The sequence below is a fragment of the Anoplophora glabripennis genome, unplaced genomic scaffold, assembly GCF_000390285.2.
Source record: "Anoplophora glabripennis isolate ALB-LARVAE unplaced genomic scaffold, Agla_2.0 scaffold259, whole genome shotgun sequence".
Lineage (NCBI taxonomy): Eukaryota > Metazoa > Arthropoda > Insecta > Coleoptera > Cerambycidae > Anoplophora > Anoplophora glabripennis.
In genome coordinates this window covers 421,672-436,456 of record NW_019416505.1, presented here as the reverse complement: position 1 = coordinate 436,456, position 14,785 = coordinate 421,672, and the positions used below count along the sequence as shown (strand labels likewise).

The 14,785-nt window shown below is 34.0% G+C and overlaps 3 protein-coding genes across 4 annotated transcripts in view; 1 reads left to right on the top strand and 2 right to left on the bottom strand.

The window, feature by feature from the left end:
* LOC108904217 (protein pinocchio) overlaps nt 1-2,773 on the bottom strand; it is a 107,943-nt gene extending 105,170 nt beyond the window's left edge. The window contains exons 1-2 of the mRNA XM_018706679.1: nt 2,258-2,773; nt 597-723 (exon numbers count right to left, since the gene is read on the bottom strand). Of these exons, the coding sequence (XP_018562195.1) occupies nt 597-723 (127 nt within the window). The 5' untranslated portion in view covers nt 2,258-2,773. The remainder of the gene's footprint in view (nt 1-596; nt 724-2,257) is intronic.
* Nucleotides 2,774-3,282: 509 nt separating this feature from the next.
* LOC108904207 (enoyl-CoA hydratase domain-containing protein 3, mitochondrial) lies at nt 3,283-4,923 on the top strand. Of its 2 annotated transcripts, none has more exons than XM_018706667.2 (5): nt 3,283-3,807; nt 3,868-3,971; nt 4,029-4,164; nt 4,245-4,435; nt 4,487-4,923. In XM_018706667.2, exons 1-5 carry the CDS (start codon nt 3,760-3,762, stop codon nt 4,869-4,871), a joined length of 864 nt encoding a protein of 287 aa, XP_018562183.1. In that variant the 5' UTR covers nt 3,283-3,759; the 3' UTR covers nt 4,872-4,923. The 2 variants fall into 2 exon arrangements, with proteins under 2 accessions (XP_018562183.1, XP_018562184.1); XM_018706668.2 differs by having other exon boundaries at nt 3,291-3,807; nt 4,046-4,164.
* Nucleotides 4,924-8,508: 3,585 nt separating this feature from the next.
* LOC108916649 (28 kDa heat- and acid-stable phosphoprotein) lies at nt 8,509-13,933 on the bottom strand. The gene is made up of 4 exons (XM_023454767.1): nt 13,574-13,933; nt 13,272-13,480; nt 12,576-12,858; nt 8,509-8,778 (listed from the first exon to the last, which is right to left on the bottom strand). Exons 1-4 carry the CDS (start codon nt 13,581-13,583, stop codon nt 8,717-8,719), a joined length of 564 nt encoding a protein of 187 aa, XP_023310535.1. The 5' UTR covers nt 13,584-13,933; the 3' UTR covers nt 8,509-8,716.
* Nucleotides 13,934-14,785: the final 852 nt, after the last annotated feature.

Below are 14,785 nucleotides of genomic sequence, written 5' to 3'. Positions count from 1 at the left end.
CCTTAGCAAAGCGCATCCCAGGCTGCATAGCCGCACTACCCTACCCAACCATACCACACATAAACATGACACTACCCCCGGGGTTTACACAGACGAGCCGGCGAAGCAAGAAGAGCGCCAGAAGAAAGGGCCCTAGCCGGCGGGGCCCAGCCAGGACAAAAGGAGGTCCCACAAAGCGCCTACACCGGCCGCATTTGCGGTCGGGGTAGACGACGGATGGGGCCCACCTACGAAGGCTGTCCAGGCCTACACGAGATGAGGCAGGATAAAGAGGGATAATCCCCCTCGATCCCAAATCATTGAGGCCAATTTCTAGCCATAGAATAATGGCGCGCGATTTTTGATTTGTTTTTATCCCCTTAATCAATACCCAGAAGGCCGGGCGTCACTTTTGGGACACCCTGTATATGTTAACGGAATAATTTAGCGGCATCTAATGGCAGCACTAAGGATCGACTACAAATGGAATTTAAAAAAAAAATCCAAGAAAATGTCTGATATTTCCAGAATTCCAGTTTTTTTCGGTTTTACAACTTTTCTATACAATACTCTGGTTTTATACAGTTCGATGTCTACTTATACAGAAAAAGACTTACTTCGGAAAAGGATGGGCATGTTCTGCAGGGCACTGCCGTCAAAGTCCGGATCGTCCTCATCGAAGAGGATGCCCTCCTCGAACTCGGTGAACCCCTCAAGCTTGGTGTTGCTCTCCACGCGCAGCATCTGCAAAAGAACGAGAGCCACATTGAAATCTGTGTTCAGGGTCTACTACAATAACCTGCAGCAGGCACTAACTCGTAAAAATAAAAATTGTTTAAATTTAGAATTAGTAGCCAAAACAATACAGTTAGTGGTATGGTGGAGATCAGTCCAAATGGCAATTTCACAGGAATTTTCTTGATTGTCGACGTTTCGTCTCTTATTGAAGCACACACATTTAAATAATTAATTGAATAAAAGCTATTAAATACACGAGTAATAAAAATACAAATATAATAAACATATAAGTATGTTAGTTACATCGGAAATAGGATTTCGGCGTTATGAATAATATGTACAATACCGTTCAGAGACAGCCAATCCACTTTACTTCGAGACTTTCGGTAAACCCGATTTCCTTGATTCTTAATAAAAAAAAATAAACCGACACGTTAAATCAAGGTAAGTGAGGTCAAGTTAGGTTAGCTTAGGTTTTTGGTAAGAGTCTGAAGATTTCCCAATAACGAGAACAAATGTCGATATTCAGAAAATTTATGTTTCTTAAGTTCCCATTAACTATAGGCTACAATATTAGATAAACTAACACAACACAATAACAACTGACACAAAAACTTAAATAGTTTTGATTTCCCACTTGATGCAAGTCAAAAAAAATATTATTCGGTGCTGCATTTTTGCGACGCGGCAGATTAATTTAAGTTTTAGCATATTTAATAATTATAACTTCTAAAAAATATTTAGGAGAGGGTTAGACAATAACGATAGTAAAAGCAAGAACGTCTTTGGATTATTTTGATGCTATCAAGGAAACTTTCGACAAGCAGCACCTACTAAATCAAAGAAATAGCATTTCAATGTTTATAAACAGTAATGTGACGATAAACTTTCTCTCCTCCTGTCACTCGACTAATCACAGAAGTATACAACCTCTTTTAAAACTGTAAATACTTCAGCATAGTTCTGTGAACCGAAAAACATCACTTTATTGCAGAATACCGGTTTGAAAATAGTTATATAGACTAACACAAAATAGTAACTAAACAAATACCTAGGTACCTAGTTTTTAAAATTATATACCTAAAAGGTACATAGGTACTTTGTTTTAAAAATTAAAATATGTATTTTGCATTAACTTTCATATCTAATCGCTAACGATTTATTATCTGAAATTGTCAGGACTGACGTCAAATCCATATTTTTTACTGTAGAGGGCAAAAAGCGTTAAACGATTATAGTATAGTTTTCCTCCAGTCTATCTATATTGAAATTTAACAAAACCGAGTAATTAAGTAACTAAAAATATGAACAACCCTGCTTTTTATAAAACATAACACAAGGCCTTAGGGGCCCAAATAAACAGTCGTGAGTCGCAGTGACCCGTCTTGGACCGCGGACCAGCAGCAAGCGTAACAAAAACAAAAGTGCAACCCACCTAACCTCAAATAACTTTCCAAATCGAGTTACAGTGATATTTTTACCTCGTCAACTCACGGTTACCACTTAAACTTACTAATACCTTGGCATGTACTCAACTTACCTTGACTATGTACCAGTTTTTTTAAATATAACTCCCCAAACAACCAGAAATTTTGGATCAAAGTGCAAACTGCAAACAGACGCGAAGCAACCGCCCGGAGCAAAACCTACTCACTGCTTTTAACTTTTCTTGGCCTGCTTGGAATGCAGCACACAGGTCGAAGACTTCCCAAAGAGAGAGAAGTGCTAGCTGTTTCTTATTTACTTTTATGAGTTCTTGTGATTATGCAGTTATTGCAGCTATATAGATTGAATGCTTGACGCGAACTACGAATTCCTTGTTTTTTTTTATTGCAGGTGATAGGGATTATTGCATTATTACGATGATAAGAGTACGTATTTTTAGATTGTTGAAGAGTTATTTGTTGGTCATTTGTTTTTTAATTCAGATCTATTTTTAAGTTGGCAAAGTGTATTGTTTTCAAAGCCCTTCCTACATGTGAAACTACACCTTATTTTTTTTATAATCTTATCAAACAGAGCCGGATTGTAAGAATTTCTATTAAAAATTCATGAGCGAACTACATTTCATATACCTATTTTGTATGCAACATGTTATAATTTAAGACAACCAACAGTTTATTAGATTAACAGACAAGTTATTGACTACCTACTTACTTCTTGAGGTTTAGTTAAATAAACTTACATTTCTTTGGGAGATAAATATAAATATAATCCACCCCTGCTTCAAAGAAGCGATAACAATGCATTTCAGAACGAGAAGAATATCTTTCCGAAATCACGAATATAAAATATTACAAATAAGTATAAGTTTATTAGTTCTTGCATTATATTAATAATTAATACTGTACGAATATTTTTAAAATCACTAATTATTAAAATCCATATATTTATTTAATATTACCGTATTACTAAAAACATAATAAACATATATAACTCTTATTAGACCAATTTTAAATTCAGAGCAAAGTACATAGTGCCATCTGTTAATTGATTATATAATCTTTCTTCTAGATTTGTGTCTACAGTGCTCTTTTTTTTGTTCTTAAATGTTTTCCGAGCACCCGGTTCGTTAATATTTTATAGTTTAGGCACAGCAAATAAAACAATTGTTTTATATGCTGTGGTTTAGGTTTGAAGGCTTGTAATTTGTAATAAAAATAATAGATTTTATTTTAACAATACTAAAATTACCTGTGAAAATTACCAAAGCTTCGTTTAGATGCCACTTGCCAGGATATTTATAGATCCGGATATTAGGACATTAGGACTACCTACCTACAATCATACCTACAATATTGTCATAAAGAAATGATAATTTTCAGGGAGAATTGGTTAGTTTTAAACTTCAATTTTCGAAAGATAGCAACAAGATGATTTGTCACAAATTATAAAAAAAGAGGTTACGTGTTAAAATGTTAAAAGGTTAAAATAATAGGTATATTTATAAAATTAATAACCTCGCATTTTCACAGAATTATAGAAATACATTATTTCTTTAATAGTTTAATTCACAGTTTTTTAGAGTGAATAGATATAATTATGATTTTTAAATCACTTACAAATGTTGTACCTATGAGGATAAGAATGGTAAGATTAGAAAATTATAGAAACAAAACAAACCCTATAGGTATATAAAACTCATTTTAGTCATACCTGAACAATTGGCTACGGCGAAATTCGTCCTCTGTATCCATTAACGTGGAGTTTTGTGATGGGGTGAAGAAAATAACAATGACTGACCAAAAGTCCAGGTGAGCAAATTCTTACGGAGAAATCTTTTTTTTTTGTGAAAATGTTTGTGTTTATAGAAATTCTTTATCTTTAGCCATGATGCAAAGTCTATTAGAAAATATAGAAAAGGATAAATACAATCAGAAATTAAGAGTTATAGTTCTAGCTGCTGAAGGACCTGTATTTTCTGCAGGACATAATCTGAAGGAACTTGTGAGTAAATTGACCAATATGATGAAATACCTTACACTTCAGTTAGTTTCACGTAATGGGATACCTTCACATTCTTGTAGGCACCTGAATCTGGAAGACCGCAACATGAAAAAGTATTCCAATTGGCTTCAAAGCTTATGTACAGTATAATTGATAGTCCTGTTCCGATCGTGGCTCAAATAAACGGCTTAGCTGCTGCAGCAGGATGCCAGTTGGTAGCGCAGTGTGACATTGTAGTCTGTACGGAACACAGCAAGTTTTCCACGCCAGGGTAAACCATACACAAAACTTTCTAAGTAGAAACTCGTATACCTTTTTTTAGTGCCAATTTCGGTATTTTCTGCTCTACACCGGGCATTCCTCTTGCTAGAAAAGTCCAGAAGTCTACTGCTCTAAACATGTTGCTTACAGGGCTACCGATATCAGCTGCCGAAGCGCTAAAAAGTGGCCTTGTCACTAAAGTGTGTGCACTCGAGGACCTCGAAAGCGAGGTAGATAAAATCTGTCAAGAAATCATGGCAAAAAGCAGGTCTGTAATAGCAGTAGGGAAGAGATTTTATTATAGGCAAGTGGAGTTGGATATTAAGAAAGCGTATGAGCTTGGTGCCAATCAGATGGTTGAGAATTTACAAATGGCCGATGGGAAAGAGGGGGTGAGAAGTTTTGTTGAGAAACGGAAACCCATATGGACTCATAAAAATGAATAGAATTTAAAATATAAGATTCAACCCCTTTGTTTGTTTTTTTGCAGTAAAGAAATAGTATATAATTATTTTTTTTATTTTTCCTTTCGTCATTCGTCGGAAAATATCATTAGTCCAGTCATATGGGAATTCAACCTCGGGATGAAAGATAATAAGCTATAAACTTGTATATCTTTGTTTTTACATTTTATAAGGTCAGCTCAAAAGTCTCAGAATCTCGCGTACTAGTGGAGATATTCAAGGTCAAAGGTTTTTTTTGTAAATATCTTATTTTCTTTGGTCTAAATGACAGAGTTATTAGAAAACTTGTAGAGCATAAAATTCTGTACAAATTTGGTCTTTGGTAATATTTCATACAATTAACTGTTCTTGACTAAAGTGCCAAGAGGGGAAAGCACTTAGTCGTATGTATGATAACGGTCATCTGTAGAATCCAGTACATAGTACAATTTATAAAGTTAATTATTCACTAAAATATAATTATAATTATTAAAAAACTGTAATTATTTACGAGGTTTATTCCTAATTGGAATTTTTGTTTTAAGGAGCAAGTTAAGGAAATAACGCGACAAGCTTTTATAAGAACATGAACATACTGATTACAGATGGTACGTGTCTATTTATCATACTTTTGCTGATGACACTTCTACCGAGTGACTCAGTTTGGTATTCGCGGCACTTATCTCTTTTATTTTAACAAATAGCTCTAACATACCCTATATATTTTTAAATCGCCGGTCAAACTATATCAAATGGCATTATTAGATCGTCTCCATGGTAACAAATGTCAAAATTGTTATAGTCGACTGTTTTTGTTCAAATAGCACACTATATATTTTTTTATCAATTCTGGAAGATATATTTTTTCTGCGTACATCTATGTAAGGAAGTCTATCCGCGATAATTTTTAAGATGCAAGCGCACCAAGCGGCGAAAGCAGTAAGCTCCCAAACAAGGTAATTTTGATGACATTGCCGTTCGCGTTTACACATTCATTTGAACAACATTTGTCTTATTTGCCATTATTATTAGTAATTTTGTTATCAAACTGCGGTTATTTCACTTTTGTGTTGTTTTATAGGTTTCAAATATTTCATAAATAAATTTTAAGGCAAGTATTTATGTCTACTTTATTTGTCTCTAGCATTACAATGTAATGTACATTTTATTAAGTTATAACTATGAACTTATCCGTTGTGGAATACATTTCCTATTTACATATATGCTAACGAAAACTCTCGTCGTATATTAGAAGGAGAGGCAGTTTTTAAGGCTGATCATGTGGTACTATATGGGAAAATTGAGCAAAGTTAATTTAAATTTAGAAATTTATATTATGTCTGCAGACTAGTGCCCTTACTTACTAACAACCCTCATGAAATTCAGGGAGTATTATCTATCGGCAATAATATTTTGAAAATTTCTTCAATGGTTTGATGAAAACTTAATTCTGGATTTTTCTTGGACCATGAAGAGCAACCTTGAACTGAACAATAATAGTTTGACGGTTTCTTCTTTCTATCTATCCATAATTGCTGAAATTTTCCTCACACTATTTTCTTAAAATAACACTGTTCAAAAAACGAACACTAAATTCAGTTTTAAATAAAATACAAAACGAAATGTCACACACAGAAGAAATATTTACCTTGTTTCGCTAGTATCACTTGTCACCGTCAGAGGGCGAGCTCTTAGCTGCATTCGCGAATAGTTTCATTAGAAATATTGCTATGCTAGAAAAACAGCAAAAACGATGAAGCTTTATTCTGAAAAATAGCCAGCTGCGGAAACAAGTTACTATGTTTTTGTAAAGTAACGTATTCTATTATTAATATGATAATAATATAACAATTTAAAACAATACTTATTTTAAATGTTCAAAATGACCTCCATTTGCTTCCAAACACATAACAGCACTTGTTTATCACTCCCTCTCTACAAACACATTCTAGTGTTTCTTCATTTAATCTCCGACATACTACTCTTATTCTGTTTTTAAAACTTCCATCTGCCCCCAAATTCCTGGCTAACTTTCCGAAAATTTTAGCTGGTGGAAGTTGTCTGGGGAAAACAATGTTGGTATAAATACCTGCAACATTTATCGTTCTTTCGGCACTCCATAAATTAAAATCAAATCTAGTTTTTCTTGGTTACAGTAAGTATTCATGTTATAGAATTATAGATATAATAGGTAGGTACAAAATGTCAATTATTTTGACAAACCATTATTTAGAAATGTCATAATTCAGTTGTTTCCACAGCTGGCTATCATTTTTCAGAATAAAGCTACGGTAAAGTAAGGTTAATCATTTCTGCTGTTTTTCTATAAATATTTCTAATGAAACTATAAACTTCCTTACATAGCTGAACACAGAAAAAAAATATCTTCCAGAATTGATAAAAATATATATAGTATGCCATTTGAAAAAAAACAGTTGACTATAGCAATTTTGACATATGTTGTCATGGAGACGATCTAATAAAGTTATTTGATAGAGTTTGAGTGGCAATTTAAAAATATATAGGACTTGTTAGAGCTATTTGTTAAAATAAAAGAGATACGAGGCCGTGAATATCAAACTGAATCGCCCGGTATAGAGCAGCCATATTCAACCTTTTTGTGGGTTTGGGGTCTACACGACATTATGGGTTTTTTGAACTTCTCACTTATAAGATATTTATTTTTTACTTTTCATTTATTTACACCTTTTTAGTTAGAAATATTTCTCAATCTATCCATTTCAAGATACGCCTCTGCTACTAACCGTTGAGGAGTGCCCTCATGATAATCCTGGCTGTAACATCATTTCATTTCTTTGAGTGGGGGTCATATTTATAAAGAGGCTTCCTTTGTCCTTTAGAAACATGAAGCAATAGTTTAATTTTTCAAATTCGGTCGTAAAAACTTAATTTTTGTTTAACCTTTTTTTTAGTAATTTTCGTACCCCGCCGCTGAAAAAGCTTGTGTAACCAAAAATAATGGTACGCTTTTGTCACAGCGCATGCACAATGCCACAGCATTTGCCGCGAGTTACTATCGTTGAGTGGGTGTTCGCCACACAAACAGTACTTAATAATCTGGCAAGCAGTAATCAATAATGATAAATGATATACACAAAAATAAATAGTCTGCTGATGGCTTCCAATGATAAAAAACATTTAAATTTGCAGTTAGATGTAGTCTCCAAATTAGGAACTGACGCCTTCCGCATCGTCACCGTTGACCTGCACTATCTCCCTTCACATGCACTGTAGGTTGCCTACAATTCGTTTATTTGTAATAAGTGAATATTACAGTGGCAGCGCACACAAGTATTAAAGTACATTTAAAAAAACTAATTGTAACTTGACTATTTCATTAAAAAAAAAAGAATTTCAGATTCGTATCGGGGGGAACAAGTATTATTACCTTTACTGCTAAAAAACTGAAACCCGCTTCAAATTACACCCTGTATGTATCTTTGTAAATGGAAATTTCTTTTAATCTACTAGAAATTTAATTAATAATTATTTTTTTTATAATTTAATTTTTAATAATTTTTTAATAATTTTAATAATTACTAAAATTTTTTAGGTAATTTTTTAGTTAAATCTTACTACGTCCCCGCTGTTTAGAAGTAAGCAATAAAACAATTTGCAATTACTGTTAATTTCTTAATTTATTATTACAAAAGACATAATATAAATGATATAATAAACATCCTTTTTTTCATCTGTGCCCAGTGACCATAAATTCGTCACGAAATAAAACACGCTATTGAACTTCTCCGCACATTGAACAGTGAAACACATTTATATTAATTAATATTGCAATAATATGAAAACTGAGTGATATCTTAAAAATAAATTTATTTTTTTCCTAGGGCTTTCTTCACCTGAGCCGTTTTTTCTTTAGCAGCATTTTCCTTTTCTAAAATGAAAAAAATATAGTACTAACAACTTTACCACACAGCAATAATTTGATAAGTAAAACTAGGCATTTGTAAATAAGTCCTCAGCGATGAAATTGTAATTACTTACTAAGGCATACAACTCGCTTAAAATTAAAAATGCACAAAATTTTTCCCACAACCTATTTTCGAGGGCGTACCAAATGAATCTGAAGTTATTTTTGTGTGGTCAAACCAAGTTCTTGAGAACGTTTTTCAACTTTCTAGTTTGACCCAAAATTGAGGTTTGAGACATTTGTGCTATTTATATCAAAAAAAATATATAAAAAATTAATTGTTGCAGTATTATAAACAGAAATTTTGAGATACTGCACAATCAATTTGTTCAAAATATGAGAAAACGTATTGAAAATTCAGGGTTGGAAATTGGTATTTTGTCCCCAAAATTGCAGTAACCTGTAATGTGACTACTCTACCGTTGCTTTCTGGAAACAAAAATCTTGGGTCGTATACGACTAATTAACCGTGATTTTATGAAGCAAAAGAAAGAAAATCAATGTAAACATGTACAGTCTGTTCGATAAGAGCGTGTAGAGCAAAACTAAAAAATTATTTGGGATAATGACTTGAAAAAAATACACACATACTACATGATATACATCATGATGTTTTATAGTGCAGCGATTTGAAGAGTCTATTGTGTCGTTTTTTTTTTTTGACGTAGAACCAGGTCAGACATAGTAGATTTTATTAAGCATGTGATTGGGCATATGAAATCGTATTTTACGACATTTTTTGTTGGTCGGGATCTTTTTAATTTCGAAAAAATAAAAAAAAACTATTTTTATGAGAATATGTTTTTTAAGGTCACCACCGTTATATCTCAAAAAATAATTGTACTATCAGAGTAATTTTTTTTTTTTAAATTAAAGCAGATACAATAGCACTTTTAACAGTACTAATGGATGGAAAATAAAAGGTTTAAATTTGTTATTATTTTAACAAATCAAAAATATATATTATATGTTTATTATATTATATTTTGTATATTATATGTATACATATTCGCATGATACGTCTGATTGCAAAATACAGGTAAGATCAATGTTTTGAAACCTAGCATATGATTTACGACAGTCTATAAGGTATTCTATTTTAATTTCGCCATTTAAAATATTGTTTTTTTTTTTACAACAAATCTTGAATTCTAGGTCTTTGTACTACAGATTTGTCTTCATCCCGCACATTTTCTTACAAATAATGCACTCCATTGTCTTAAAAACTTAATATATTCTGATGATTATTACACACTGCTTATTAGGCACGTATCTACTCCAAATCCCGCAAGCCGTACACTATGTAGATTACACATTACGTTGGATGCCCCATGCATCAGTTTAGCGCGCTATGAAATAATCGCTTGTTGCCAAACTATAAGCTTTAGGAAAAAACTAATTATTTCAAAAATTTATGTAGTGTATGGGCTTCATTTTCTTCGCTGCATATATATAAAAAAAATCATAAATAAAAAAGTTTATCGATTGGTGAAAATTGTATTACACAAAATTTTAATTTAAAGTTTTCCTGATTTTTAGCGAAATGAAAAAGCGAGTTTTATAAAATTCATTAGTACTGTTAAAAGCGCTATTGTCTGCTTTAATTTAAAAAAAAATTACTCTAATAGTACAATTATTTTTTGAGATATAACGGTGGAGACCTTAAAAAACATTCTCATAAAAATATTATTTTTCTATTTTTTCGAAATTAACCCTTTCGCTGCGCAATACGTCTGAACGTAGCTACTGCGCCGTGCGCGATTGTTTATCGCGTGCGAATATATACGTCTGGAGCAGTTAGACCACTTATAGTTTTACATTATGTTGTGTTAAATTACGATTTACGATAAATTTTACGATTTTATTTTGAATAAAATACAGTATATGTAATAAATAGAAACTGAAAGAAACATGAACAATCTTGGTACTATTACCAGTACCTCTTTCCATAAAAATATTTGTCACAATCGGTATAAGCTCGCCCGCAAAAATTCGCCTTACCAATTGCAATAACCGAGTCACTAATACGCACGGTTACGAATATATACAGTTTGAGCAGCCTGATCCAATTTAACTATTCATGCGAATTTATCCGTCTGGAGCAGTTTGAGCCCAATAAATTTTTAGCGAATATATACGTCTGGAGCAGTGAAAGGGTCAAAAAGATCCCGACCAACAAAAAATGTCGCAAAATACGAGTTCATATGCCCAATCATATGCTTAATAAAACCTACCATGTCTGACCTGGTTCTACGCCAGTTTTTTTTTTTATTTCGATAACTAAGCGACGGCGTTGCAATTTTGCTCGTCTATTATTATTAATAATATGTCCAATCGCCTCCATTATTAATAATTGCCTGGCATTGGCCTGAAATACATTTTCTACTAATTTTATAGCATGCTCCTGTGGGAAAGACCTCCACGCCAATCGAATCCGTAGAAATAACTGCTTAACGGTCCAGATCTTCTTCCCTTGGAGCTTCAATTTCATGAACACCCACACATTTTCTATTGGATTTGCATCTGGCGACTGCAACGGCCAATCCAGTATGTTAACGTCATTTTCTTGCTTCCACAAAGACTTTAGACTTAGATTAGAAGACTTAGACTTCCACTTCTACAAAGACGACTGCGATGTTTTGGGTCATTGTCTTCTTGCAGTAGCCAATTTTCATTTTTCTGCGTAAACCACCTTTCGGCATATGGTAATACAGCCCTCTGATATATTTTGACAATTTTAGCAGTGTTCAAATTTCCTGTGAAGATGTGCATATTGCTAAAGCCCTGCTTTGAGAGACACACCCAGACGTGCACTTTTACCAGGTGTTTAACGGTCCACTGGATGGGTCTATTGGCATGGGTAGACCAGGTATGAGTGATAGAAGAACATGCCCAAAAAGAAGCTTCGTCCGAAAAAATTACGTTATCCCAATTACAGTCCAAATTTTCTTTCGCCCAATTGAGTCTTTTTTCGACATGTTTTTCAGACAGTAGCGGTTTCTTCACTTCATGAACCAGTAAACGTCTTCTTATGATGCATTTAGATACTTTTACACAAAATAGTTTGCCCCCTACGCAATGATAGACAAGGATTCTCTCTGACCTCCTTTTTCATCGTTTTTGTACAGAACCACAATCCGGTAGGTCATCGACGTTTTTTACGTCGGAATAACGTTTCATCCACTTACTTACAAATGTCTAACTTTTTCATGTACTTAGCGGCCGCTCCGAGCGACATTTGCAGTCCTTTCAAATGTAAACACAGAAATACGGCTCCGTAACGTGATGTGTACGCAGCAGACATTGCAAAATACGTTATTCTGCGATCAGGGTCAAACGACAAGTGAGACATTCTGTAAAAAGCATCTGAGGGGAAGGGTATCACTAACTGCTCAGGTTAAATTTCCCCTATAACGGTTTCGAGGACAAAGTTCTGCCATACACGCTCTTATCAAACAGACTGTATTAGGTCACATGTTGCTTAGTTTTTAATGTACAGGGTGTTCAATGTTGAACTCCGATTAATATTTTCCAAACGTTCAAATGAAACTTTGCATATGTAGTACATTTTTTATGCCATACAAATTTAAATTAGAGTTAACGATAAACAATCATCACGTGAGTTAAAAGCGCAGTTCGACCACATAAAATTAACTTCATTCAACACCACTGAAAATAGGCAATATGTAGGCAACGCTACATTTAATACGTACCATGGAAATGAATGCACAAAGTGTTTTTAATAGCTATTCTTCACTTACCTTTCTGTTCGGCTTCTCTTCTCTTCTTAGCTTCCTCTCTCTGTTGTTTGATGATCGCCAGCCGCGCAAGATCCGCCCTTGCCTGGTCCGTCTTGCCCTCCGCATGCAGCTTCTGGTAATGGGCCTGTGCCCGTTGCCTCTCTATTTCTTCCCTCTCTCGCCTGGATAGCTGTGGCTTGCTCTCTAGATCTGTTGTGTTCAGAGTAGAGAGTTTCTTTACTTTCTTTTGTACCCTATTTGGATTCTCTATTTCTATTAGATTAGAAACACCTTTTGCTTTCTTCTAAAAAAAATAATTTAGTACTTAATCATTAAAATCGTTTTAATCAGCAGTACGAGAATAAAAGAATTACACTCAATTTTTAGAGCTCGTTCAAAAAATTATGTAACAAAAATGGTTATTCATCATGTAATGAAATTAACTTTGGGTGGCCAAATTAGTATTTGTTTTTATTTGAAATTTGCGAAAATGTGTTTCTTGGACATTGTTGATTGTTTATTACAGATCTTCTGAAAGCTACATAAAATGTACAGAGTTGTGCGTAGTGTTGTGTGAAATGTCCATGTTAGAATTTTAAAAAATATTCTTTCAAATACTAGATTTGACCTCACAAAAATAACTTCAAAAATCGTGACCAGCACCATCGAAAAGGGGGAGGGTGAGTAAATAATTATCAATTTTTTTGTTAGACTTACATCTTCTTCGCTACTTTCCTCCTCTGATTCACTGCCAGATTCTTCACTAATTTTCTTATCACCGGTAGCCTCATCATCAGATTCCTCACTGCTGCTAACCCCCTGCTGTTGTCTCCACTTCTTTTTTTGCTCTTCTCTCCTTCGTTCTTCTTCCAGTTCTTCTGGGTTCGTAAATCTGCGGTTGCGACCTTTGTGATTTGTAAATTTTCCTAAAAATTTATTCGTGTGAACATTCATATGTCTAATTGCAAGGTGTTGGCCATGATGTCATCAAACTAAAAAAAAATGTTAAAGGAACTTACCTCTAGGCATTATGAATTAAATTACTTAAACTGATTAATACGAACGGCAATTTGATTAAAATTGACGGATTTTAAATACGCAACAAAAATTCCTAAAGATTGACAGTCCACAATTTTTCTGCAATCTTGTACGTATTAGATAGAGAGAGAAAAGCTGTTTTTAAAAAACGGAACGTTCACACTTTCCCGAATGAATAGAATTAACATATAAAGACACTAAAACGAAGTCCCATTGAATTTTACTTTTTATATGCCAATTTCTGAATTCATAATTTTGGAAAACTATTTTTTTTTAGTCATAACTCATAGAGCCACAGAATATGATTATAAATTCTGTGATAGAATAGAAAATAGAACTTAAAGATACCCGTCAACCAGAGATATGGAGTAGGGAGAATGAGCGTCAAGATGCGCAAACTTGTTAATAAAGGAGGTCGCCATTTTGAAGTCTTAGATACGAGGGGGTACTATATTACATTACCAGGTCAGTTCTAAAATTTCAAATTAGAAACGCACATAACTTTACATTAAATTTTGAAATGAAATATGAACTAACAAATACGTACTTTTGAAATTTTCAATTACATATGAATTATTTTTCATAATTTTCTAGGTATATCTGAATATTTATTATATAATAAAAAATTAAATTTTCATATATGCACTTCATAAAAAATATATTAAATACTATATTACTCAAGAACAACGGCTAGAGTTGTATCATNGAAATTGGCCTCAATGATTTGGGATCGAGGGGGATTATCCCTCTTTATCCTGCCTCATCTCGTGTAGGCCTGGACAGCCTTCGTAGGTGGGCCCCATCCGTCGTCTACCCCGACCGCAAATGCGGCCGGTGTAGGCGCTTTGTGGGACCTCCTTTTGTCCTGGCTGGGCCCCGCCGGCTAGGGCCCTTTCTTCTGGCGCTCTTCTTGCTTCGCCGGCTCGTCTGTGTAAACCCCGGGGGTGGTGTCATGTTTATGTGTGGTATGGTTGGGTAGGGTAGTGTGGCTATGCAGCCTGGGATGCGCTTTGCTAAGGTGGCCCTTAGGCTAGCGCGGGAGAAAAGGGGTAAGGAAAGGGCATAGAAAGACAAGTCATAAGCGGGAGGGATTTGGAACTTTCTAATTTTACTAATACCTAGTGTTCTATATTTTCTGTTGCTAATATATACATATTTAAATTTGTATTAATAGTTTACCAGAGGCTTGGTTT

What these genes read in the sequence shown, in the direction of transcription:
- LOC108904207 (XM_018706667.2), top strand. Translation starts at nt 3,760, where the DNA reads ATGATTTTTAAATCACTTACAAATGTTGTACCTATGAGGATAAGAATG. An exon ending in TACCTATGAGGATAAGAATG is followed by an intron (nt 3,808 to 3,867) that starts GTAAGATTAGAA and finishes AACTCATTTTAG; the next exon opens with TCATACCTGAACAATTGGCT. An exon ending in GACATAATCTGAAGGAACTT is followed by an intron (nt 4,165 to 4,244) that starts GTGAGTAAATTG and finishes ACATTCTTGTAG; the next exon opens with GCACCTGAATCTGGAAGACC.
- LOC108916649 (XM_023454767.1), bottom strand. An exon ending in AGGAAAGTAGCGAAGAAGAT is followed by an intron (nt 12,859 to 13,271) that starts GTAAGTCTAACA and finishes TATTTTTTTTAG; the next exon opens with AAGAAAGCAAAAGGTGTTTC. An exon ending in AAGAGAAGCCGAACAGAAAG is followed by an intron (nt 8,779 to 12,575) that starts GTAAGTGAAGAA and finishes TTTTCATTTTAG; the next exon opens with AAAAGGAAAATGCTGCTAAA.